Source organism: Triturus cristatus, chromosome 4_1 (assembly GCF_964204655.1).
Source record: "Triturus cristatus chromosome 4_1, aTriCri1.1, whole genome shotgun sequence".
In the NCBI taxonomy this organism is placed as follows: Eukaryota; Metazoa; Chordata; class Amphibia; order Caudata; family Salamandridae; genus Triturus; species Triturus cristatus.
In genome coordinates this window covers 1,344,262,942-1,344,290,320 of record NC_140585.1, presented here as the reverse complement: position 1 = coordinate 1,344,290,320, position 27,379 = coordinate 1,344,262,942, and the positions used below count along the sequence as shown (strand labels likewise).

The window sequence follows — 27,379 nt, the reverse complement described above, 5'->3', positions numbered from 1 at the left end:
TATCTCTGCCATTTATGATGTCTCCGTTCCTCCCCCACATGCCTCTATGGAGCATGGAAATATTTTCAGGAACTGACTTCAGTGTGCAATTTGTCAGTTAGTATACGCTGGTATGGTCATGTCCAGTGGGCAGAGTTGCAGCTGTAGCTACATGGTGCCACCTGGCTCCCCTGGAGAGCTACTGTTGTGGATAGGCTTTTCCAGACCAATCAGACGTTTGGGGAATATTCAGAAGGTGAGAAGCCTGCAGAAGGGTAATGTATCCACCACAATATTTTTATCAAAGTACATTTTTCCACGGCAGTTCATAAACAGAATTAAATAACCAACTGTACATGCTCAACATTGCACTACTATGCACAACAGTTAAGAAAGGTTGAACTTTGTAAATATAGCCTTATTGGATGTAGGCAGTTCTGGTTGTTGCTCAAAAAAAATTGGAAATGTGGTCTTTTTTTTTTACCAGGTGTTGGAAGCATGATGAGAAGATTTGAAGTTGTGAATTCTCTAAAAGGTACTGAAACCTCAATGGCATGCAAAACTTTGCCAGGAGAAGATGATTTGACTGTTCTACAAATCTCTGAGAATGGAAAATACTCAGAAAGCCGTGTGTGGTCAAAAAGTAATGCAGAGCTGATGGTCGAAAATGCTAAAAAATGTGAACGTAGTTTCAGTAAACCATCGCATTCCAGCATATGTCAAGTAAATTCCAAACCAGAGATATCGGAAAAATATGATCAAACAGATGGTGTTCTGGGCAATGCACAGCTGCTTACAAGCCATGCAGGCTCACTGCCAAACCCGACACCGTGTACATATACGGACTATGGGAAAAGCACCAGGCAGAACATAGACTCTATTACATACCAGAAAAAACAGGTAGGAGACGGAGATAATGTATTTGTATGTGCAGATTCTAAAAAAAGCCAAAGCATGGGACTCCAGAATTTGCAATACAAAGAAAGAGAATATCAGTGCACTGGTTGTGACAAAAGCTTCATGCGAAAGCATCATCTCAAAGAACACCAGCGAATACATTCAGGAGAAAAGCCATATGTATGTACAATATGTGGGAAAGACTTTTGTCGATCTGGAGCTCTTAATAGGCATGTTAAAACGCACAACTTTCCTGACTCAATGAATAGTGTCCTTCCAGGCATTGCTTGTATGCAAAAGGGAGACCCAACTTGGAGTCTTTAACTATGAAAGTACCTATGTACACAATGTTGTACGAGCTCAAACCAAATGACAAGCAAACCAACAAAGCTCCAACCTCAGAAGGAGTTCATAAATGGAAAAGATGGTTGTATCTATCACTAAAGACACAAAGCCAGCATTCCATTGGATCGAAAGGGGGATTGATGATCTCTAAATAGAGTACAACATTGTTTCTGCTTCAAAAGTATTCGCATACACAACTGAAATTTGATGTCCACGACTCTCCTCTGGCTATCCAATTATTTATCATCTGTTGGTGGTTTCAAAGTCAACAAGCTGCTTTTTCCATATCTCAGTGTTACCCTTGCCTGTGTTCCTGGGGGCATAGCACAGCACACGTAAAGCATTGCCACCAGTTTGATTACAAGACGATAACAGGTCAGATCCATGTATTGAATTCTTAACAACTTATCACTTTCCAGTCACTAAAAAAGGAATCTACAGATAATGGCATTTAATGGATCTTTCCAGCTTATTGGGGAGCTGCCACCTGTGCCCTGGAGCCGTTGTTCACATGATGCTTAGTACTGTACCACTAGTGGACCAAATGTTGCAGAAATTGTCACAGGTGTTGCAGCGCATCTAGTCTAAACAAGTAAGGTCTTCACTATGCATTATTTAAGCACAAGTCGGAGGCATGCGATTAGCCAGTAAGATGAAACAAATGCTTCTTTGTTTTAAGTTTCATCAGAAGGCAGCCGTATGAGGCAGTAGGTGCCATCTACAAGAGCAAACATGTTTCATTACATATTTTATTTTAGAATTAAAGTCTCAATTTCAGGATTTGAATCGCGATTAATTACATAACCGCAGAGAATTCTTTAATTTTTTTGTGTACAATTTTATTGGTTGGTGGCAAACTACTAAATTTGAAACACCCTAATAAATAGAAGAAACGTTGAGAAGTGGAAGCATAAGACATGACCTAGGATTTGGATTACCAGTTTGTTAAACAATGAATGTAAATATGAGTTAATAGATGAATTTTGGTGGTTGCTATTCAGGCAATATACAAATATTCCTACCTCCCAGCCCTCAGATGGTGATGTCTTTCCTCAAAGTGGGAGGGCTAGAAACTGCTTCTCCAAGGCTGTTAAATGGGAGCTTATGCATCCTGTAGCGTGCATATAGATGCCTGTCGTTCATAGACTCCGCTCATTCCATGCACTGTTTCCTTTCTTGATTAGCAGCCCTTTTTCATTTTTGCTTTTTTTTCACTTTCTAGTCTCTTCTTTCAATCTAGGTATTTTAGACTACCTTATTGTGGACTTAAGCAATGTGGGCTGTGCCACTGGCCGTTTCAGTGCACACCTCAGCTGTGTCTGCTCTATGAGGTAACACAGGTAAACATTCCTCTGTAGGCTAACAGCATTACTCCCTAGATGGAGGGAGGTTCTGTGGTTGCTGGGAGAGGATTTTAACTCTGTGCTGGACGTTTCTCATGACCGTTCCTTTCCTCCTTTGAATAGAAGCACAGCCTCTTCGAACGCCCAGTTCCTATGTACTTGGATGAGGCATTGGTCGTTGACAGATGTCTGGCGCGAGCGTCACCCTCACGCCAGGGTGTATTCTTTTTTCTTGCCAGTTCACAAGTTGCACATCCGGCTGGACCGCATTCTGGTCTTGGTGGCCCTAGCCCCCCTAATTCAGTCCACAGAATATTTAGGTCGGACGCATTCCGATCACAATCCACAAATTCACCTGGCGTGGGAGGCTGAGACGTCCCCGATTCCAGCTTGGCGTCTACAGACGGCAGCGCTGGAGCACCCAGCGTTCCGTAGCTCTCCAGAGTCTGCAGTGATTGGATACTTTGATCTTAATGCAGACTCGTGGACTCTGTATTGAGGGAATAGGAGGTATTTAAATTGGTGACACTGGGGCTTTGCCTTGCGCACACGTGGAGTGTCCGTAAACAGCTTAACGCATCCTTGTCCGCCATTGAGCCTCAATTGATCCGGTCAGAAGAGCAGGCCATTGACCGACCTGATAGGCAAAAGCAACTTGATGACGCCCATGCTGAGCGGGAAGCGCTAGTAGAAAGACTACGATGTCACAATATCATGGCACATTCGGCTTGTTCTCACGCTACAGCAGATAGGGCGGGCAAACTGCTGGCTTACCTAATTAGACAAGAACACCCCAAGCTCCCCATACAGCTTCTGGTGGATGAAATGGGCTTTAGGAGCTGTACACAGAGAGACATTCATGCAGCAATGACAGCGCACAACACTGGGTTATATTCGGCTCAGCTGACTAGGAACAGCCTTTACATTGAGTCATTCCTCTCCACTGTGGACCTGCCCACACTGACGCTTGACCAGTTACTCGCTGTGGACTACACCCTGACAGTGGACGAAATTCGTGAAGCACTGCAGTCCCTGGCATCTGGAAAGACCCCAGGACTCGACGGGCTTCCCACTGAATTTTTAAAACATACGCAGAGACTCTGGTGCCTCGTCTGCACTCCTTGTATGCCTCTGTAGTTGACAACCAGGCTTTACCATCCTCGAAGTGTGCGGCTAACGTGGTTTCCCTTTTGAAGCCAGGGAAAGATCCAACCTCCCCCAGATCATATAAACCGATAGCGATATTGAACGTTGACTATAAACTTTTAGCGAAAGTTTCAGCTACTCGCCTGGTGCACCTTGTTCTCGCCTTGGTCCACCCTGACCAGAACGGGTCCGTCCCTCAACGAAACCCAGCTCTAAATAGCCTCTGGTACTTTCGGGTAGCAGAGTATGCCCCCTTCCAATGGCCTCGATTGGGCTGCCTGGTGCTAGACCTTGAGAAGGCATTTGATTTGCTTGGCTGAGATTTCCTTTTCGCCTGCCTAGCCGGTACGGTATAGGGCCTTATTTCCTCAGTATAGTTCAGGTGCTGTATAGGTGCCCATCCATCCGTGTTCGGACGGGCCCCTACTTATCAGATCCCATTCAGGTACGGCGCGGACCTCAACAGGGATGCCCGTTGTCCCCTCTCCTCTTTGCGCTGGCGGTGGAACCACTGGCGGCGCATATCGGCGCACACGTGGACATGGGAGTTACACTGGTGGATGGTTTGACGTTGTATGCAAATGACTCACTGCTGTACGTACGTGACCTTCACGACATCCCGCCCTCGTTGGATCAGGCCATATCTCGCTTTGTCAAGGCTTCGGGCCTGCAGGTTAATGCCGGGGAATCTATTCTCTCTCCATTTCTGAAGACAACCCCTGACCCAGGGTATTCCATGGGGGGCGTGTGTATGACGTGGTGCACTGACCCCTTTAGATATCTAGGAGTTTGCATATACCGCACTAGGAAGGATCTGTTCTAGGGGAACGTAGTCAGAGGTACTACAGCTATTCAATCACAAATGAACTTCTGGAAGACCCTCTCACTGGCAATTTCGGGCAGGGTAGCCCTTGTAAAAATGATAGTTCTCCCTAGTCTCCTTTACTATTTCACTCCCTTACCTATTATTATTTCCTCACCCTTCTTTCGCAAATGGGAAGGGATAATAAGAGACTTTATATGGGGAACGTCCAGACACAGAGTATCTATGGGGAAACTTTATTTATTTATCCACAGACCAAGGGGGGTTAATGGTTCCCAATTTTGAACACTATTACTTGGCCTCCCAGCTCCAGTAGATCGCCTGATGGCTATCATCCCAGTATCTGGCAGACACAGCCTCCAATCCCCCACCAGACATTACTACAAATCTTTCATCCATGCACAAAGCCTAGGCCCATAGGTGCGCTCCTACCCGCTATAACTTTTAAGTGCTTCCTTAGGAGCCTCTTCCTCACCAGGGCTCTCATACCTTATGCCCCCACCATCCCGTTATTGAGTACACCCTGAGGAGACATGTACACCACAGCAACTGAACTTCGTCACTGGGACACAGAAGGTATTCAGGAACTCTGAGTCCTTTACCGGGATGGCTCCCTCATTCCATACCAGGAACTCATGTCGGAAGGGAACATGTACCCGGGGCAGTTCTTATTACATCGGGCGATTATAGCCTCGCTGACTTCTAAGTGGGGTAGTGTTGCCCAGGAACCGCCCCTGCACCATACGATACAGTACCTGCATGTGATGGGAAGTGGGGGGCACTTGACTCGTTGGTTCGTGTCCTCACTCCACCAGCACACAGAAATGGACCTGACCCCCTTGAGACAACATTGGGAGGAGGCTCTAGGTAAAGTATTTACGGACAGGAAATGGTTGGCCGTTCGGGGAGGTCCGACACATATTCCACTCAATCAGCGCTTTAAGAAAATCCTATTTTTTTATATTGCACCGGGCATACCTTGCCCCAGCCCAAATCAATAAGTATTTTGCTAGATCAGATGCAGCTTGCGCTATGTGCCACTTTTAAAAAATATATATATATATATTTTCAAAAACAAGGTTACATAATTGCACCAAATTGAAGCACCATATACTTGTATACAATAGAAGATGACAAGGTTGACCCAGTATATAAAACAGCAAATGGCGACGGCATGGCACATATTCCGTCAGGCACAACAGGATAGAAAAAAACATTAAATGATGGGAGGCACCAGAGCAATGGGTAGAGGAACAGACCCAAGCAGAGGGAGCGGGGAGAGAGGAAGAGCTGAACGCGGACCAGCTCCGCGGCCGTCGTGGGCAAATTGTGTCGGCGGGGAGCGCGGAAGAGGGCGCAGGTCTCAAGGGGTGCGGGCAAGGAGATATGACACCAAGGGACCCCCCCATATGTCAAGTGGGCGAGATCTGGTTGGCATAAGGTCCCAGAATTCAGACAATAAGGTCTGGCAGCGCGAGGCGTCCTCGGGCGAACTTGGGTGCGACCCCAGCACATGGAAACCCTACGACACGCGAGGACCAGCAGCATGGCAATCAAGCGACGGGAAGCGTCTGGGCAGAATTTAACAAAGCCCAGGAGGCAGAGCGTGGAATCAGGCTGAACCAGTGAGGAGGTGATCGCTGAAATAGCAGCGCAGACCTCAAGCCAATAGTCGGAGACCTTGGGGCATAGCCAGGCAAGGTGGGAGAACTCTGCCTCAGGAGCGGAGCAGCGCAGGCATCTGTCAGTGGGGATGAGCCCCAACTTATGCAATTGAACGGGAGTGCGGTAAAGCCTATGCAAGTATTTAAAATGGATAAGGCACAGGCGATAGTTGGGGGGCAAACGCTTAGTCTGGTTACAGCAATATAGCCAGTCAGCTTGGGAAATGTCAATACCAAGGTCCGCTCCCCACGCCACATGCGCACGATCAGTGGAAATAGAGGTAGCCGCCAGCGAGAGGCCGTAGAGCCTGGTCACCAACTTCTGAGGAGAAGAGGAGGAATACAGGAAATCAAGAGCAGCCATCGAGGGAGGGGGCTGGGGGAACGAGGGATGCAGCTCCCTGCAGATCGCCCGAAGCTGATAAAAAAGTAAAGTGTCCATGGGGCCCAAGTCGTCTGCGAGCGAAAATAAAGTATTCCCGGGATAGAGATCTGCTAGCATGTTCAACCCTAAACGGGAGGCATGTTTAACCATACCAGAGGGCTGAAGAGGAGGTAACGCCGGATGACGAGCAATAGGCATCAAATATGCTGAGAGTATGGGATCGCCGGCAAAGCTTCGCAGTCCCTCCCAGGCCCAGTGCAGGGTCCAACCGTGTCTATTTCAGTACGTGGGCGAGTGGCCGGAGCAAACAAGGTGGTAGAGAGCAGCCACGGGAAGCAAGATCTGCCTCCACCGCCACATGCGGCTGAAAGGGAGTGGGGTGAAGCCAAAAATGCAGGAAACTGGCCTGAGCGCATAATGCGTAGAGTTTAAAATTGGGAGCACCAAGACCACCGCGCGACATTGGAAGGGTGAGGGTGTCGTAAGCAATCCTGGGCTGCTTACCGGCCCATATAAGAGAGATAAGCAGTGAGCAGACCCTGCGATAAAAAATTAGCAGTGAGGGGAACGGGTATGTTCAGGAATAAGTCTAAAAACTTCGGGAGCACTACCATCTTGGTGCTAGCTATCTGACCTGCTAGCGACAGAGGCAGTCGGCTCCAAAGGGGAATCTTGTACTCGAGCCAGTCAGCCGCGCACCCGAAATTAGCCCTCCAAAGCTCGTCCATGTCCCTGCTGAGCCAGACTCCTAAGTAGCGAGTAGGGCCTGACGCCCACACGAAGGGGAATTCTGGGGTAAAGGGCATGGTGGCGTCGGTGAGAGGGAAAAGGACTGACTTGTTCCAGTTCACCTGTATGCCAGAATAACCACCAAACCTTATAATCTCACGCACAAGAGGGCTAAGATTGTCTTGGGGGTTCCGGACGTATAAGGTGACGTCATCCGCGTACATAGAGACTAAGAGGGCGCGGGCTGGGAATCCGATGCCCCTTTGGGTGTGGTGCTGTCGGAGTCTAGCTGCCAGTGGTTCCATCGAGATAGCGAAGAATATGTGTCAGAGCGGGCAACCCTGGCGGGTGCAACGCCCAATGGGAATGGGATCGGCTATTTGGCCACTGACTCGAAGACGGGCAGTAGGAAGGGTGTACAAGAGCAAGATTTTGCATAAGAAGACCGGACTAAAACCAAGGCGTGTGAGTAGGGAAAAGAGAAAGGGCTATTCTAGGGTATCAAAGGCTTTGGTGGCGTCAAGCAGGCAGCAACCGCCGGAAGCGCTGGGTTGATCTGGTGCAGGACGGAGAAAATGGTCCGCAGATTGTGGGAGGTCGCACGGCCGGGAATGAATCCAGACTGGTCCGGGAGGGCAATGTGTGGCATAAGAGGGAGAAGGCGAGAAGCGAGCAGTCTGGCAAAGATTTTGTTGTCCGTATTAATAAGGGAAAGGGGCGATAGGAATCACGGAGCTCGGGAGGTTTATCCGGTTTAAGCAGAAGGGTCAGCATGGCCTCTCGGAGCGAGGGAGAGAATTGACCGCTCTCAAATGAGTTGCTATACATGGCGGCCAAGTGCGGTATTAAAAGCGGGGCGAAAATCTTGTAGAAAGATACAGGCCTTGTCGCCAAGCATGCCATTGATAGCAGCAAGTATTTCTTCTTTAGAGAAGGGCACATTGAGGAATTCCTGCTTGGTCATTTTCAAGCCATAGAAACTGAATGGTATCATAATACTGTTCGAAGGCCTCGCGCGAGGGGGTGGAACCCGCCTTGTACAATTGCGTGTAAAAATCTGTGAAACGTGCCTGGATTTCGGTAGGGGAGGTGGTTCTAGCTGGTCCACCATCCTGAAGTGCTGTGATGTAGGATGCAGCGTGAGGCGGGAGAAGCAGACCGGCCAGGGTTTTACCGGGGTGATCGCCCTTGCCGAAGCGGCGCCCTCGTGCCTCCCTGCCAAGGGACGAGAGCTCCCTATCAGCCTCTTCAGTGAATTCCATGTGTTTACTGCGAAGTTGTGCAAGTGTTTCTGGGCTGGGGTCATAAGCATGGGAGGAATCCAATGATTTAGTTTCCGATTCCAGTTTATCGAGCGTGCTGCGGATGGAATTTAAGACTCCAGACTATTTAGAGATGCATTCCCCACGAATAACGACTTTAAACCCTTCCCACAGCGTAGAGGGAGAGTCCACGGAACCCTTGTTGAGTTCAAAGTAGTTGGTGATTGCTGTTTGGATCTCGTTGCAAAAGACGGAGTCGCGCAGCACATTAGGGGGAAGCCGCCAGGAGAACGCACGCTGAGGAGTTTGGGGGAGACTGAGGCAGAGCTGGACTGGTGCGTGGTCAGAAAGGGTACGTGCCATGTGATCGGCGGAGGTGAGCATGGACAGGACATCTGGGGATGCGATCCAGAGATCCAGACAGGACCAACAGCCACGAGTTCCAGTGACGCAAGTGCCCTCGCGAGCCTAGGTGCGCAGATGACAACAAACGTCATATAAGGAGTTTTCAGTGAGAATGGATCTAAGGCGAGCCGCGGCGCACGGGTGAGAAGCATGAGGGCCAGATCGGTCAAGGTCACTGGAGAGTGTGACGTTGAAGTCCCCCCCCACAAAGGAGAGCAGCAGGGCCAAGGGAGGAAATATGGTGCCACACCTGTGCAAAGAAGTCAGGGTTGTCATTATTGGGACCGGATAGCGCAGCAATCGTCAGGGGTTGGGCCTGGAGGAAGCCATGGAGGATGATTAAGCACCCAGAAGGGTCGGTGATTACCTGGGAGGTCTGCCAGGGAAGCCCTCTGCGTATGAGGATAGATACCCCCCGAGAGAAGTTGGAGTAGAAAGAGGAGTGTGATTCACCCCAGCTCCGGGAGAGGAGTCGGGAGGCAGATGCCGGGAGCAGATGGGTTTCCTGGAGCAGACAGATGTCTACCTTGTGCCTATGGAGATGTGCGTGTACCAGCCGAGCCTTGCGGTGATCATTGAGGCCGAATATATTCCAAGTCCAGAAGATTGCATCAGTCATTTAGGCAAGGAGAGGAGATTGAATGTCAAAGGATATGGTGATAGTGGCTGGGGCTCTTGTGCAGGTGTGTAAGAAAGTGCCTGGCAGCTGGGGAGAGTATAGGAAGTGCAACAGCATAGGAGGTGCTAGTGGACAGCCAGTAAGATGCTGTGGCAGAAGGTTGGGCTTTGAGGGGGAACCATCCATCCCCAACAGTGGAAGCAAGATGGCGACAAGTGCCGTGCGCAGAGGCGCGGTGCTCACAAGAGCAAATAAGGCGGTGCAATAAGGTGTAATGAAGCAATGCAGGAGCAATATCATCAGGCGTGCAATATAACAGCAAAATGCAAAGAAAAAGAAACAAGTAAACCTCAGAGGGAGGCCACAAATCCCCAAATATTCCCCCCACCCACCTCCCACACCAACCCCCCCCCAAACAGGTCGAGAGTCCACCCAAATCCGCCCTAGGGAACCACAACTGGGAGGGGAAAAGTCAATGTCCAAAGTGGGAATCATCCCGTGGGGGCATGGCGATGCTCGGCGTACACCCCTGCCAAGAAGACAGGGTGGCCAAGCCAAAATTTAAGAGCAGATAACTAAATATGCAGAGTCTTGAAAATGGACATTTTGGCCTAGCCCCTCAGCAACCCACCAAGAGCCGGGTAGTGTAGGTGGAGCCAGGTGGGATCATCGGGCGGGAAGCCAGAGTGGAGGGCAAAGTACAGTTAGCGCTGAAGAAGAAGATGGAGTTAATCATTGTCACTTAGGACACCGGAGGTTGAGTCCTGAGAGATGGCTGGAGTGGAACGGTGAGTGCGGTCAAGCTTCTTGGCGAAGGAAAGAGCATCCTTAGGATCAGGGAAGATGATAGTTTTAGAGCCCTGTTTGACACTTAGCTTGGCTGGCTATCTGAGGGAATAAGGGATCTCATGCTTTTGGAGGATCCATTTTGCAGGCAGGAACTCATGGCGGGCAGCCTGCACTGCCAGTGTATAATCCGGGTAAAAGGACAGGGAGTTACTTTGATGACGGATCTCGCCCTTTTTCCTGGCCGCCCGAATGATGGTGTTGCGGTCCTGAAAGTTGAGGATTTTAGCGATGATGGGGCTATCTGGCAATCCAGGGGTAGGGCGAGGGCCAAGGGAGCGGTGGGCTCGCTCCACAATGAAGACTGGGGAGAGCACGTCTCCAAACAGTTCACGCACCAATTGTTCCACATAATCCTCCATTCGCGCAATGCTCATGGACTCAGGCACCCCCGTAATGTGGAGGTTACTCCTTCGGCAACGGGCCTCCAAGTCCTCGTTTTTGGTGTGTATTAGCTCCTGGATTTTATCCATTTGAAGGAGTTTTTGTTGATCCTGGGTGGCGGTGTCTTCAGCGTCAGATACCCTCGTCTCGACATGCAGCAAGCGGTTGTCGTGCGAGACCACCTGCAATTTGATCACATCAAGACGTGAAGAGAGCTGGTCCAGCTGGGCAGCTATGCCAGAAACGGCGGATTTGACCTCCAACATGATGGCCTTGAAGTCGTCCTCCCGGGAGGTGGTCATCTCCGCAGGGGGATTGGAATTGCCTTCGTCGGCGACCGTGCCGTCCTAGCGCGTCTTGCGGCATTGGTCGAAAGTAAGCCTAGGTTGCTTGGGGTCGGCCTTACCCATGTCACCAGCCAGGAGGGGAGTGGACAAGGAGCACCGCCGGGTAGCAGGGCGACAGTCCCCACAGCTGCAAGGGCGACAGGCAGAGCAAGGAGATGGTGCAGCAGGCAACGTCCGCGAAAGCGCCAGGAGGAAGGAGCGAAGGCAGATTATGCAGTCCCCTGCCTCGAGTGATGTCAGCAGGCCCCCCCTGGGCAGTCAGGCCAACCGGCAGACTGGGAAGCGTTTCAGGAGCATGTGGCATCAATGCGGCAGGCCAGACCTGAAGAGGCGAGCCGATGGTGAGTCCGTGCGCCACCAGGCAGGGAGCATTCTCAGTGGCAGCTGTGCAGGTATTGCGGGGGGTGCTGCTGCGGAAAGCGAAGCGGCAGGGAGACAAGGGGGTGCGCGGCTGCGCACACCCAGGGCCAGCACCCTCGGGCAGCAGAGGCTTAATGGAAGGGTAGGAGCGGGGGCCTCGCGGTGTGGTGCACGCTACCCCCAGCCCAGCCGCAGCGGCTCGCAGCAATGATGGCACTCACCCCGGTCAACAGGAATCAGGCGGAAGTCGTGACAGGTGCTGGCAGCAGGAGGGAGCAGGGAGGTCCGCCCGGTGAAGCTGCGGAGTGTAGTGGTCCCTGGGGGCGCCGGTAGAAGAGCAACTCTGAGTGGGATTAGTGCCAGAGGCGGGGTCCGATGGGCCTCAGGCGGCTGGTGAGAGCGTAGAACGATGGCTGGTGCACGGCCACATCAGGCCGGAGAAGGGTCCAAGCAGGGAGGCGGGCCACAAATGAGGCCGTAAGCTCAGTGAGGAGGCGCAGAGTTAGTAAGTCAGCAACCGGGCACCGATGAGGCGGGAGGCGCAACACCAGGAGTTGAACAGCGGCGGGAAGTCACAGGGGTGCGCCGCCCACGTCGCCCGGCCCAGGCGGAGTGTTTGCATGCCCAGCGGGTGCCGATACGAGATCAGGCGGCGCCCGCACTCAGAGACAAAAAGGTCCGGGCAGTACAGCGCACGGGCCCCCAAGCCCCGCCGCCGAGAGCCCCCAGCTGGCGACACATTCACCAGGCCCCTCCAGCAACAAGGAGGAGCGGAAGCCGGGTCTGCGCTCCAGGCGCAGCCGAGCAGAGGCGGAGAGGCCTTATGGCAGTGACTAGAAGGCCCAGCCTCGAGTTGTAGGCCCAGGCGAAGAGCTCAGCACAGGAGCGGCAGAGCAGGCTGCAGCAAGTGTCCAGCGGCACCCCGGGACGAGGTAAGAGTGGAAATGCCGGAGCCAGGCAGTCAGAGAGCCGTCATCTGCAGGATAATGGCGGATTAAGAGCTTGGCCGGCAGAGCCCACTTAAAGTGCGGCCATCTTGCAGCCGGCCAAGCCACGCCCCCCACGCTAGGTGCCGCTTAGTAAATTCAGACGTATTACATATGTTGTGGCACTGCCCTGACTTGCGCGAATACTGGGCCAATGTGACATCTGTACTAGCTACCTGCACCTCCTGAGATATCTCCCTTCTCTGGGAGGCGCACATACTGCATTTGTTTAGTAGGAGTAAGAAACACAGAGCAGCTACCCGGTTCCTTGATCTGGGGTTCATAGTGGCTAAACTCCTAATCATTTAATTTAATTTCATTTCATTTCTTAAACTCCTAATCACCAAAAGGTGGAAGTCCCCAACGGCCCCTCACACCATAGCCTGGCGACGCTCCGTACTTAATTGGGCCAGGGCAGAGTTGCATTAAGTCGGGAGGACTTGCTTGGGATCCGTACGTTTTCGCTGGCACACCACTGCGATGCTATGGTGTTGAGATTGCAGGGCATGGATAATGTCACGGAGGATGGGCCCCAGGGCAGGAAGCAAGATGAGGAACCCAGCGCTTAGCAATTGGTAGTACACGCACACAGAACCGGCCTCACATACTAACATGATTTCACTTCACGGAGTTTCTGTCAGTCGACTCTAACATGGCCATTCTCCCCCTCCCTCTTTTTAGCACATGCAGCAGTGGGTTTCAGGCGACTATCCCATCTTTCCTTTGGTTATTGTGCCCTACGCCCACAGCTTGATTAAATGTTGCACCACAGCTAAGAGGGCTACGAGATGGTACATCACAATGCCTGACAAGATACTGCCCCTGACATTGCTAGGAGAATCCTCCAGGAACTATTACCATTAACTCATCCGATAGCTTTTCTATTAATAAGATGGATTGTATGCTGAACTGCTTAACTTTGTTGTTGCACTGTGTATGTTGTATGAAAATACGAAAATGTTAATAAAAAGATTTAAACAAAAATGAGGTAACACAGGTAAGCAATCTGCTCTGAACATCCTTGTGTGCACGCAGAGCAACATTGTCGCCATCCAATATTGGATTTCACCATAAAGAAGAGAGATGAAAATGACTACATATATAGAGATATAGTTATCCATATACAGAGAGAGGGATAGTTGGATATTATATATATATATATAAACTTCCCAGCAACCTCCTGTTCAAGTCCCCAGTGATGGGGAAGTCTGATCTTGCCAACTGGAGGAGTGTAACTATTATGTGGGGAGCAGGGAGCAGGGCAGTCCATAAGCTGTTTGGCAGTAGTGTAATAGTTTCGACTCTAGTTACTTATCACTGGGGTCCTGTTTCCTCGATGACTGCTTAGCTGCAGGCATGCAGTTAAAGAAAAATCAAATCTATTTTGGTGTAATCTACAAGAAACGAATAACACTGTTTTTCCCTTAGAAAGTACAAACATAGGTCTCAATCTTATCTATGTTCGTGATGTATAAACCTCGGACCTAACAGTCAATTTCTCAGTTACGCTCAAAGTGTGTTTAAAAAACAAAAACATGCATTTCATATCATCTCATCATAGGGGAAGGAAGACTTGAAAGAGGACATGGGAGCTGTCATTTGTTAGCAAGTGTTATAATGTTGATCTTTTCCTCCATGGAGTAATCCAGTATCTTTTTTGAAGTTTGCTTCCTAGAGATACTTTACGGTTCAAAATATAATGGCCCAGTAGTTGAAAAGCTGGATGAAAAAAGAAACAGCCCTTATTGCATGTAGGATGAAATGATTTCAGCTTCATCAGTGGAATGAATCATAATCTTGATGTGTCGCCACCCTAATGAGATTCTTAATAAACAGCAGCCTCTGAAATGTATGTGTGCAAGCTTACTTGTATGTATGTGTATATGTTCAAATCAATACCGAAGAAACTATTCAAATTAGGCCAGATTTAAGATGTATTATTTTGCCCTTATAGCATTGTATTATACATTTGAAAGTTTATTGGAATTGTCCACCTCAAAAAGCACACATTTTCATTATATTTTACAATTCCTGGTAAACGAGGGAAACAAAAAATATCACAGGTATCACAGAAATTGGAAAAGTGTTTCTTGTGTTCTTTATTCTTCTCTTTGCTCCTTGGTTTTCAGTATTTTAATACAGGTTACAAGCCAACACGTGTTTCGTCGCCAGCATGGGGATTAATCCGTGATTTTTTCAAGGCTCCTGTGTCCCGTATACAGTTCTTTTTCAAGTGTGGTGATAATTCCAACAACCAGATCCCGAATCGCGGTCTGTTGCCGTATGTGTAAACGGCGATCTCCTGTAGGTGCATCCTCGCGCGATACTCAATACACTTACAGGAGATCGCCATATACACATTCGGCAACAGACCAAGATTCGGGATCTGGTTGTTGGACACACTTTGAGACTACAATTACCTACAAACCGTGTGGGTTGAAATTATCATGCTGGCGACGAAACACGTGTTGGCTTGTAACCTGTATTAAAATACTGAAAACCAAGGAGCAAAGAGAAGAATAAAGAACATAAGAAACTCTTTTCCAATTTCTGTGATACCTATTTGACATACAGTTACTGGTGTGGAGGTATGATTCTAAGGTGTTTGACACCAAACACGACATACTTCGTTGCAGTTGTTTTCAAGATAGCATTTACCGTGAGGTTATAATGCACCTCTACCTATAAGTCTGGCTGTGTCACAGACAACCCGGGAGAATGGTCTCTGAAGGCTGCAGAGGGGCCCTGCTCATGCAAGAGCACCCTCTCGCGTAAAACCCAGCACCCTGCCTTCAGGATTGTTTAGACCTGCTATAGGGGTGACTTTTAAAGTTTTACGTGTAGTGACATATAGATATAGTGAACCTATATCTAAGGTAAGTGTTGCAAGCACCACCTTACACAGGCTGCAGTAGCGTACCTGAGCTACCATTGGAGGCCTCTGGGGTAACTATACCCTGGGTACATGTGTACCATATACTAGGGACTGATAAGGGTACCCCAGTATCCAATCTGAAGTTGTACCAAAGTATATATGTAGCAATTTAAGGGAGAAAGCAGATAGGCTGGGGTCCTGAATAGCAGGATCGCAGCCAGACTAGTCAAAACAGTGAGTGCAAAAAGCAAAAAAGTGGGGGTAACCATAAGAAGCAGATCCTATTTTCCTACACATCCCCCCCAACGAAAGGAGATGAGACTAACCTTGCCCAGTTGAGTCTTCATGTTCTAAGTGGAAATATCTGGAGAGTCCATCTGCATTGACATGGTTACTCCCAGGTCTATGTTCCACTGTATAGTCCATCCCCTGTAGGGAAATGGACCACCTCAAAAGTTAGGGGTTTTCACCCTTCATTTAAGGGGCTTGTGGTCAGTATGAACAATGAAGTGAGTTCCAAACAAGTATGACCTCAACTTCTTCAGAGCCCAAACCACAGCAAAGACTTCCCTCTCAATAGCTGAACATCGTTTCTCTCTGTGGGTCAGCCTTCTGCTAATAAAAGCGACTGGCTGATCCTGACCCTCTGCATTCAATTATGATAACACAGCTCTTACCCCCAACTCAGATGCATCAGTTTGAACAATTAATTGTTTGGAATAGTCAGGACTGTGTAGAATGGGAGCAGTGCACATGGCCTGCTTGAGGTCATCAAATGCCTTCTGACAGCTAACTGTCCATGTGATGTGATGTGAGATCATTCAAGGGAGTCACTGTAGACCCAAAATCCTTGACAAATCTTCTATAATACCCAGTCAGGCCCAAGAAAGCTCTGGGAAGTTGGAGCAACCCATTCCGTGATGGTCTGGATTTTGTTCTGCAACGATTGAACCTGGCCTCCACCCACAAGGTGGCCCAGGTACACAACCTGACTCTGCCCTATCTGGCACTTGGTGGCCTTGATAGTGAGGCCTGCCTTTTGCAGGGCCTCCAAAACATTTCTCAGGTGGACCAGGTGATCCTCCCAGGTGGAATTAAAGACAGCAATATCATTGTTAGACCTGGCACCTTGGCGTGAGTCTCCCTTCCACTTTTTGTCGCTGTGCCTCATGTGTTTTGCTGGTGTTAGCTGCTCAGAGCACTGTGCCACTGCCAACCAGTGCCACAGTGCAAGTGCTCCCTATTTAAAATGTATATGTTGGTTGGATTCCATGATTGGCTTATTTGGTTTACTGTCAGACCCCAGTAAAGTGCTCCAGGAGTGCCCAGGGCTTGTAAATACAAATGCTGCTGGTGGGCTTGCAGCACTGGTTGTGCCACCCACAGAAGCGGCCTAGTAAAATGTGTCTAAGGTCTGCCATTGCAGAACCTGCGTGCAGTCTGGTACTGTCATGCTGACTGGGCAAGTGCACCCACTTCCCAGTCCCTAAACCTTCCCTTAACTTCATATTAGTCACCCCTATGGTAGGCCCAAGGGCAGGGTGCATTGTAAGCATAAGGTAGGTGAAGTGTTGAACATCCAGGAAACAGATGACAGGAGCGAGGTATGCTTTGTAGGTTCTTTATTGTGTAAGGTATCCAAGAGACCCCATCCTTCAACATCCAAGAATAACTGACACAGCGTTCAAGGAGTAACATTCTCCCTCAAGTACATTCCACATTAGAATATGCCAACACAGTATGACATAGACAAGTGACCTAAGCCCACTCTAGAACATTACATCATCTCCCTCTTACAACCTAGAACACTACATCACCTCCCTCTTTTCCAAAACATCAAACCCAAAGAACAAATAAAAATAAAAACAAAAGAATAAAAACAACACTGTGACAAACAATAAGCCTCAATCTTGAAATCTTTGAGGAATTCTCCTCAACCTGATAGGTCTCGACGTTTCAGGTTGAGAAGAAATGGAGGGAACAGGTACAGCTTGAGACCCATCTCCCTCTACACATTTGGAAGGACATTTTGCGACCCTGTTAAGATTCCACACTCTATGATCTTGAGTTCTGACAGCATTACCAAGAAGTTTTATTACTTTAATTGGTTGACCAAATTTTGACTTCCCGAACCTCCTTTCAGGTAGCTTTACCCTGACCCAATCACCCACCTGAATAACCGTTCTCTTAACACTCTTCTTGTTGTCATACAACTCCTTTCTCTTAACCATTTTATCCATTTCACGATCCCTCCAACCTTCAGTTTTGTCAATAGGACCACCCAGTTCCAACCTTCTTGAAGTAACCCAAAGAGGATTCACCTGCGTGCTGGGGACCCTTCCTCTAAACAGAGTAAAAGGGGAAACACCAGTAGAGGAATGGGGTGTGACTCTATACTCGTAAACCTTTTTAACAACAGCTTCCTCCCAGTCATACTCAGACACTAATGCCAGCTGCATAGCTTCCTTGAGCACCCTCACAAACCTCTCAACCACACCGTTGCATTCAGGGTGATACAATGCAGCCTTTTTATGCGAAATCCCTCTTTCACGGAAAAATTCCTCCACCATGCTAGACACAAACTGCACTCCATTGTCTGTTAGCACAGATGCTGGCAACCCTTCACCAGCAAAAAGACCATCAAGAAAGTTGATGACAGCAGCAGAATCAACACTGTTTACAATTTTGATGACAGGCCACCTGGAAAACATGTCCACACAGACCAAAACATACTGATCTCGAGACTTCACCTTAACCGGTCCGAGAATGTCTACAGCTATATCAGTCCAGGGACCATCTGCTTGCTTTCTGATAACCATGGGTTGAGTCCTGCATTTGAGAACCTTGTCACTACCCGCACACTGAGGACACGAGCGCACCAATCTTTCAATCATAGTGTCCATTGCAGGCCACCAATAAGCTTCCCTCAGTCTTTCTTTCGTCTTTGCAATGCCCATGTGACTGGAATGAGCATTCTCAACCAATTTTTGGCGTACAGCAGTAGGAACAACCAGTCTACTTCCTCTAAAGAGGAGCCCATTAGAAAACGACAACTCGTCTCTGACATTCCAAAAACCCTTAATCTCCTCATCACACACATGCTTCTCACACCACCCATCACGAACAAAACAAACAACACGCTGAAGAACAGCATCATCTCTCAACACAGCATTCCATTCATCCTCAGTGACCACCCCCTGGGTGACCAGACACACACTCCATTCTCCACCAGAAGCTTCACCCAAAAAATAATCTTCCTCATCATCACCTTCATCCGAAATAGTGGTCCCACCAAGTCTTGACAAACAGTCAGCAAGAATATTGTTAGCACCAGGCAAGTACTGGACAACAAATTCAAATTCTTGCAATGCAACGACCCATCTCCTTATCCTATGTGACACACGGTCAATCCCTTTTTTCCCGAAAACTTCCTTCAACGGTTTGTGGTCTGAGACTACAACAAACCCTTTACCCCACAAAATTTTTCGCAGTTTACGAATCGCCCAGTACACGGCTAGAGCCTCTTTCTCAACGACCGAGTAATTGCACTCAGCCCCTCTGAGAGGCCTTGATATAAACAGAATGGTATTGTCCCCTGCATCACCGGACTGTAGTAACACAGCACCCAGTCCTTTGGAGCTGGCATCAGTCATAACATATGAATCCTTACTTGGATCAAAACTTGAAAGATTAGGAGCTTTTTTCAGATGATCCTTAATCAAGTCAAACTCAGAACTACAAGATTCATCCCACTTGAATTCACAACCTTTCTTTAATAAGGCCCTGATCTTTTCTGTATTTTGAGCAAACCCAGGAACAAACTTATTATAGAACTCTGCCATCCCTAAAAACTTTGTGAGTTCGTCTCTACTTGCAGGATAATTCAACTTACAAATGGCCTCTACCAAAGACGGTTTTGGCTTAATTCCTGAGCCAGAAATCATATGTCCCAGGTACTCAATCTGCTTCACATCAAATTTGCACTTATCCAACCTGAGAGTGAGACCAGAATCTTCCAACCTAGAGAGAACTTGATTTACCCTTTCATTGTGTTCTCCCAAACTGGACCCGTACACAAGGATGTCATCCTGATAGATTTTGACCCCACTAACACCCCGTAAAGCATTTTCCATCACCCTTTGAAATACCGATGCAGCCGATATTAAGCCAAAGGGCATTCTAAGAAATTTGAAAGTGCCAAATGGCGTGATGAAAGCAGTCAAATCTTGGCACGAGGGATGGAGTCTGACCTGATGGTAGGCCGAAGATAAATCTAGTGTAGAAAAGTGTGTGGCTTCACCTAACGATGACAACATTTCGGTGATGTTCGGAAGAGGGTAATGATCTACAACTACCGCTTTATTCAGTTCTCTCAAATCAATACATAACCTGGCCTCTCCGTTGGCCTTTTGGGCCATAACTACCGGAGAAACCCACTCTGTGGCTTCAATTTCTTGAATGACCTCACTATCCAACAATTTTTCCAATTCCTCTTTCATTTTATCTCTTACCAATAAAGGAACATTCCTGACCTTAGCCACCACGGGAATAGAATCTTTTTTTAGTTTAATCAGGTGCACGTACTTTTTAAGACACCCTAGTTTCTTTTCGAACACTTTAGGGAACTTACTTATCCAAACACTGTTATCAGAGATGGAAGCAACAGTGGAAAGATCCCTCAAACACACCGAAGGAGATTCATTGGGATCTAAATAAACCCCAAGATCACGTTGGTGTGACCAACTGATTAACGAGTCCCCTTTCATTGAGACATAAATCTTCCCAGCCGTGATCCTCCCTTTGTAATCTATTGTTCCCATAAAATATCCCAACAGGCTTATGACCTGACCACCATAACCTCTAGGAATAATATCAGGCTTAAAAAGCTTCACTTTGTTGATTAAGTATTTTTCATAGAAAATTTTTGGTACTAAAGTGATCTTGGCCCCGGAATCAAACAACATATCCACCTGATTGTCATTCACCAAAACCTTCTCTATAGGACCATCTGCTGACTGACTGTAAATTTGTGATACAATCAGATCGCCCTCATCTTGCTCATAGATGTCTACCTCATTCACCTTTTTTGTATTCTTGCTAGACCTACAACACTTAGAAAAATGTCCTTTTCTTTTACAAATAGAACATGTAGCTTTCCAGCCAGGACAGTCTTTAAAGTTAGCCACATGTCCTGCATTTCCACACCTAAAGCACTTTACTGAGAATTTTGGATTCCAGTTCTGACGTAAGATCTTAGAGGAACTTTGTCCAGATTGTACCGAAGACTTAACCAAACTATCAGAATTCACATTAAGTTTTATGTTGATCTCTTTGACATCCGTGTCAGCACTTTTTTCAGAGATCGACCCCTTTTTTATGGCTTCAGAACAAGCTTTAGAGTGTTCGTGCATCTTCAAAGTAGTGATAACATCTTCCAGCGGTGGATTGTCTTTCTGCCAAAGTGCATCTTTCGCCTTCTCAATCGAGGACCCCAACATGAGTTGGTCTCTAAGTCTTTCCTCCAAGCTACCAGCAAACGAGCAAGTGGAAGCTAGTTTGCGCAACGATGTAACATATTGTTCCACAGTCTCATCATGCCTTTGAACCCTCTTACCAAAATGATATCTTTCTAAAACCATGCTCATTTTTGGTAGATAATGTAAATCCATTTTCTTAATGCAGATTTCATACTCATTGAGGGAGTCTGCATCAGGTAGATCTGGAAGGTGTTCAAAAACTTCTTGGCCCTCAGAGCCCAGGCAATGTAGAAATAGAGCTGACTTCCTCTCAGCACTCAGAGAAGTGCCACAAACCCTGGCGTAATTTGCAAAAACTTTTTTCCATTTAATCCAAGGAATGGTTGGATCCCCAGGAGAAGATAGAAAGAAAGGAGGAGCAGTAACATTTTGCATGGCTGCTAGCAGAAGTAACAAGGAGCAACTAACCCAAGAAAAGATATAATAAAATATTAGGGCAACCCAACCTCTCTTTCATACACAACTAAAAAGGTCGTGTTTGTAAGTCTAAGAAAACATGTACCTATACTGCAGTAAAAACAATAAAGCTGTGCAGATCAGCGTTGATAAAGCAATTGAAAAAGATACAGTGCAGATTAGCGTAGGACAAAAACGTCAGGAAACAGTAGTAAAACCTAAGAAATGATCTGCTGAGAAAACAGTAAAGCTGTGCAGATCAGCGTTGTCAACGTAACAGAATTACTTGATTAGCGTAGGCCAAACAAAAGCGTCACGAAACAGTTTAAAACAGAAGAAATGATCTGCTGAGAAAACAATAAAGCTGTGCAGATCAGCGTTGCCAAAATGATTAAATAGCTGACAGTACCTTGATTTTTAGTCCTGGAATCTCTAATAGCCTCCGCTTCCGTGTGCTCAGTTTCAGTGCGTTTTGAACATGTACGGAGTGACGTCGATATTTCCTCGGTTGCAAGGTAACTGGAAATACCTTTTGCCTAACGCAAAGTGAGTTGCTAGGCAACCCTGCGAAAGGCTGCGGAGACTGCGTACTCGTTTTGAAACGTGTACGGAGTGACGTCAATGCTTCCTCGGTTGCCAGGTAACTGTAAACAGCTTGTGCCCAACGCGGAGTGAGTTGCTAGGCAACCCTGCGACTGCGCACGAGCACCTTGAGATGAAACAAAAAACAACAACAAAAAAAAAAAAACTTTATTCGTGCTTCTGACAGTGTCCAACCCTTTTCTTCAGGACTCTTCGGGACAGCAGCAAACAGCACGGCTCGGTGGGCAGCTGCACACCGCAGACGCTCTCCAACGGCCAGGCAAATCACTGCGGCAGCGATCGTGGTCCCGGTAGGACCTCCCACACGCTTTGATGATCAGATCTTAGAGGAACCCAAGATCTGAGCTTTGATGATCGGTACTGAAACCACAGCGGCGGTGTGAGAAATGAATCCGAGGCAGCTTGAAGTCCAACGAAAACGCCGTGAGAAGATAGCAGTGAGTTGGGGTCTCTTGACAATTTCCACTCGTCGCCAAAATGAAGTGTTGAACATCCAGGAAACAGATGACAGGAGCGAGGTATGCTTTGTAGGTTCTTTATTGTGGAAGGTATCCAAGAGACCCCATCCTTCAACATCCAAGAATAACTGACACAGCGTTCAAGGAGTAACATTCTCCCTCAAGTACATTCCACATTAGAATATGCCAACACAGTATGACATAGACAAGTGACCTAAGCCCACTCTAGAACATTACATCATCTCCCTCTTACAACCTAGAACACTACAGTAGGACAAGCCCTGATGTGTGTGGCATGTCCTAATAGTGAATTACAGCCATTTTCGTTTTTCACTATTGTTAGGCTACCTGTTCTCCATAGGCCAGAATGGGCTGCTAGAATTGTTACATCCTATGATCCTAACATACCCAGGGAACATGGTAGAAAATCGAGTTTAGTATGCCTGAACTCAGAATAATAAAATACATCTTTTAGTAAAGTTTATTTTAATATTCTGTGTTTGCAAATACCACTTTTAGAAAGTTGGTATTTGCTTGCCTAACCATTTCAGCCCGCCTCTGCTATGATGTGTATCTGCCTGTCTGGTTTGTGTGAGTGACAGGGCTGGGGAAACCCAGAGGGGCAGGGCTAGGTAGCCTGGTGGTGAATAGAGAGATTGACATCCAGATGGGTGGGAGGAGTGCACCTGGACTCTGAATAGGGCTGTGCTCTGCCACCACAATGCTGGCTCCACCTCCTGTGGAGCGGCTGATGTCTCTGCCCTGCACCCTGAATAGAAAGGCAGAGTCATGTCAACAAAGTGCTCAAGAACTGGTTTGGACTGGGCAAAGGCCCCTCTACCCCAGAGGAACAAAGGAATTAGGGGTATAAGTATTGGGACCCTGCTCCCAAGAAATTAGATCCTGCTTGACAATAAGAACCTCTGCCTGAGGGGAAGGAACTGGGAAAGCTGTATGGAGGAGTACTGTGCCTGACCTGGGGGATTGGCCTGCAGTGGTTGCCTTGCTGCTGGAAGGAGAGGAGAAAGACTACAAAGACTGTATTTCAACTTGTGCTTAAAAGATTTCCAAGGGCTTGTGCTGAGCTTGCCCCTTGAACGAAGTCCCAGGACCAGTGGACTTCACCCCCCAGCTCCCCAGAGTTCTTTGGAAGTGCCTGCTGCTGTTGTTGGGCCTTCTGAGGGACTGCGTGTCGCAAGGAGCTGGAAGCGCGACTCAAGAAGGAGAAGCGTGGCGCCGTCGGAGTTGTTGTCGTCGCATCTCGCAAAGGGTGTCGCCGCTGCAGCATCGCATCGTGCGGAAGTGTCTCGCATCATTCCGGAAGTGTCTCGCAACGCCGAAGAAGCGTGTCGCCATCGTAGCTGACGCATTGCACCGCATCAAGAAAAGCGCCTCGCATCCACAGAGAAGCGTGCGGCAGTCGGAACTGCTGTCGTCGCATCGCTTAAAGGGGTGACGCCGCTGCAGCATCGCATCGAGCGGAAGCGTCTCGCAAACGTCGGAGAAGAGTGCCGCTGCCAAGGCCGCTGTCGTCGCATCGCGTAAAGGGGTGACGCCGTTGCAGCCGACGCTTCGAGACGAGTCTTCTCGCAACATCGGAGAAGCGTAACGCATCTGGAAGATCTTCACATCTTTATTTCTTTGCACCAAAAACGTCATCGCATCAGCATCGTTGCAACACTTTCGTTGCCCTGCGTGTCGCATCTAAGGTACATTGACTTAAAGTGTCGCATTTAAGAACTTAAGAGAACTAAGCAAACTTCTACCATCTAAAGTAACAGTATTGTGTATTTTTGTTGTTTAATGCTCTTGTGGTAACTCTATATAAAGAATCCTTATTTTTAATATAAAAACCTGTGTGGTGTCCATTTGTAGTGTTGTCACTTGGTTACTGTATGTGTTCACAAATGCTTAACCTATAACGCTCTGAGATAAGCCTTGTCTGCTCGCGCCAAGCTACCTAGAGGGTGAGCAGGGGTTATTTTAGGAGTGTAACCCCTAACCCTGACTAGAGGAAAGGTTCCCTGCTTGTCACAAGTACCTACCTGTGCCAACCAGAGAACCCGGATTCTAACAATCATCTAGCTAAGCTGCACTATAGACTTCCAGGCCTGTGAGAACTTTATACACCAACCTCTGAAATGTGGCAGGTTCATTCATTTTTTTAACAGTTTTTTTGATTTTCCATAGTATCAAATGGGCCAAGCCCAGCAAGCAAAGTACATTAGAAATGTATACTGTAAAATCCCTAGGTACTGTAGATTATCCACCCCTGAGGTCTGCGGAACATCAGACCAATGAAAACACCCGCCCCCTACCACCCAACCGCGCACCATACATACTTGAAATATATTATATGGACATGGCAATGGAGTTCCCGTATGTCCGTGTAGCACCATCACTTTAAACTGGCAGATCATTCACCACCAGCCGTTCAATAGGGTCTCGGGCGCTTGGCTGCACCATTAAGGACAAGTCAATTCCCTTGTACTGTCGTACTTTAGAATTTGGGACCGCGTAGGAGGCAGGGCCCTACCCCTGTCTATCCCGGTATTAGTGAACCGCGAATGGTTAATGCGGTATGTACAAGTGCTTTGTGTAACGTTTTAGCTATGAATGCACTGTGTATACGTTATTATACATCACTACGTGGGTTCCATTTTAGATCGGTGGCCATCTTATTATTGCCCTCACATAGGCTACATAGCATGAAGCAAATACGGGCCTTTTAGAGCACATGTGCCTTTCTTTGACTTTTCTGTGACCTGGGCAGCTTGGCTCCACTGCCCCAGGTCAGTCCGGTCTCACGAGTTCCCCGTCCTCTGGCCACCTGTGATTAGCATCAGGGCTTGACACACCATAAAGTCTTTTCATCCTACACAAGCCTCCAGCTAATCTCTTTCGCACCTGACTGTTCCTGCTTTATGGCTTGATTTCCAAACAGGAGATGCTCATGTTTATTGGGGCCTATCGATATCTGATGTGGGATCTGAGCCTTGCTGGGTAAATAATTACGGGCTGGCTTAACTGGAATGTGGGATGGTCATCATGACTCTGCCTTTTCGTTTGTAATGTATACATGTAATGGCCATATCGTAAACTACGGAATGTATGCCTGAAGCAGGATATTCTGTATTTAAGAAGAAGCCCGTTTCTGTGATTTTTTTAGCAGTCTCCTGAGAACATACACGCTGTTGTACTTCTAGGATACCTGTAATTGGTCTGCAGCCAATAAATTGATCTTTGACTTCACCCAGAAGACTCTGTGTTTCTGTAGGTCTGAAACAGGAAGAACCCGAAGTCATAGGGTGTGTTCCCCTGCACCGCTGGGCTTAAAATTCCCAGTACTTCAGTTGGCGCCCAACTCGGCGCGATTTCAGCGGTACCGGTCCAAGCCAGAGGTTTGTGAGGAGCTTCGTGTGGAAATTCTGGAGGAAGGCCGCCACTTCATCGACCCCTGCATGTCGACGTGGTCCAAAAGTCTTTTCTGCGAGGTTCTCCGCGTCCCGACGGCTACGAAGGACTGCTGCCCTGATTAATCGCCCTGTTTTGGACCCATGACGATTTTGGTAGAGCGAAACAATCGAGAGAGTCTTCTGGTGACGCCATTGATCATCGATATTCAGTTAAGTATAAGTGGAGCGGGAGGAGCCAAGATGGCGACCGGGACGGCAGCGTAGATTCCCGGCTCCGTGAACCTCCGCATCCCGCACGGATATCCTGCATGAGATCCTTATTCTGCGCTACGAGATCGTGTTTGTAAACGAAAGTGGCAACCGATCGTGTGACTCCGAGGTTTCTGACTGCCGTACCGCCGGAGAAATCAGCGGTTGAACTTTGCGGCCCGTGCGGTCCCGAAGCCGGGACCTCGAGTGGACGCCTTGGCCGGGTGGCAGTTTAACAACAGCGGCCTGTGGTGACTGGGTGGAGTCGGTCCGCCGGAGTGGTGCTCCCCTCGGCCTGCATTTTGCTGTGGTCGCTCCCCCCCTGCTGAGCGTTGCGGACCGAGGACATTCCCGGGTGTGCAATTCTTGGATTCTGTGGTGTTTGCCCCTGCCTTTGACGGTGAGCTGCCCGGACGCCATCCCTGGCTCGCCCTGATCCTTGCGGGCTGCTCCCGGCTTTTCGCGGGAGCTGGTCCGTGGCGGAGACGACTGTTGCCCGTGACCGCGCAACGGCTGAATCTGTGCCTGCCCCAGGATCCCTGTCTTCAGCGACGTGGACCTTGAGGCGTTGGCCCCGGGGTCCTGGCCCCAATACGAGTCGGGCCTTCCCAGCGGCCATTTTGTCACTATGCAGCCTACCATCCTGTCCGCTGGGACGCAGCGGGACTGGGGGTGTGTGACCTTCGGGAGTGTGGCAGAGCGATCGGAGAGAGCTGCTCTGGGGTACGGCGACCTCCTGGAGGCCCTTGGTGCCCTTCATTACTCCTTGGCTCATGGCGCCGGGGTCCTGGGGAGGAAGCTAGATGGTGTGGCATCAGCGTTGGGACAGTGGCGGCATGCTGGTCCACAGGTACACAGTGGCTTTCCACACTGCACACAGGAGGAAGATGTTGCGGCCCCCCCCCGCGATTAGTGGACAGCCGGACACTCCGGACAGTATGCTACCGTGTGGTCGGCTAACTGTGGGCTTGATCTGCTCCGGAGGTATTGGACCTGAGCGGAAGATGGTGGCCTTGTCCCGTGCGCGGTCTCCGGCGGCCCAGGGACAATTCCAGCAACGTGAGTCTCATTTGGCTGATTCAGCCTGTCTGGACCTTGTGTGCAGTGCAGATCCTGGGGCAGCACTGGAAAAGACGCCCCTCCACGAAGCGGTCTGTGCTGGTGCTCAGAGACTTCCACCCCACCTGTGTGCGTCGCTTCCCGATTGTTTTTGGACACTCCTGTACCTTGGGACATCGGACATGGTGCTGAGTCGAGGGGCAGGCATGGGCAGAATCGCAAAGAGTGGTCAAGGCTGAGGCTGATCCTTCGGGGGTGGTCACCTA

At 48.6% G+C, this 27,379-nt stretch overlaps 1 protein-coding gene across 5 annotated transcripts in view; it reads left to right on the top strand.

Annotated features, from left to right (window-relative positions):
- The window catches only part of LOC146856651 (zinc finger protein 540-like), a 330,854-nt gene that overhangs the window by 205,251 nt on the left and 98,224 nt on the right, over positions 1 to 27,379 (top strand). For 2 of the 5 annotated variants that reach the window (XM_085654830.1, XM_085654831.1), the window contains one exon: positions 467 to 14,368. The exons of 1 other annotated variant lie outside the window; for it this stretch is intronic. In XM_085654830.1, coding sequence (XP_085510956.1) covers positions 467 to 1,200 — 734 coding nt within the window. In that variant the 3' untranslated portion in view covers positions 1,201 to 14,368. Of the gene's footprint in view, positions 1 to 466; positions 14,369 to 27,379 lie in introns of those variants that run through there. 2 more of the 5 variants (XR_014981542.1, XM_085654832.1) reach the window with 2 other exon arrangements.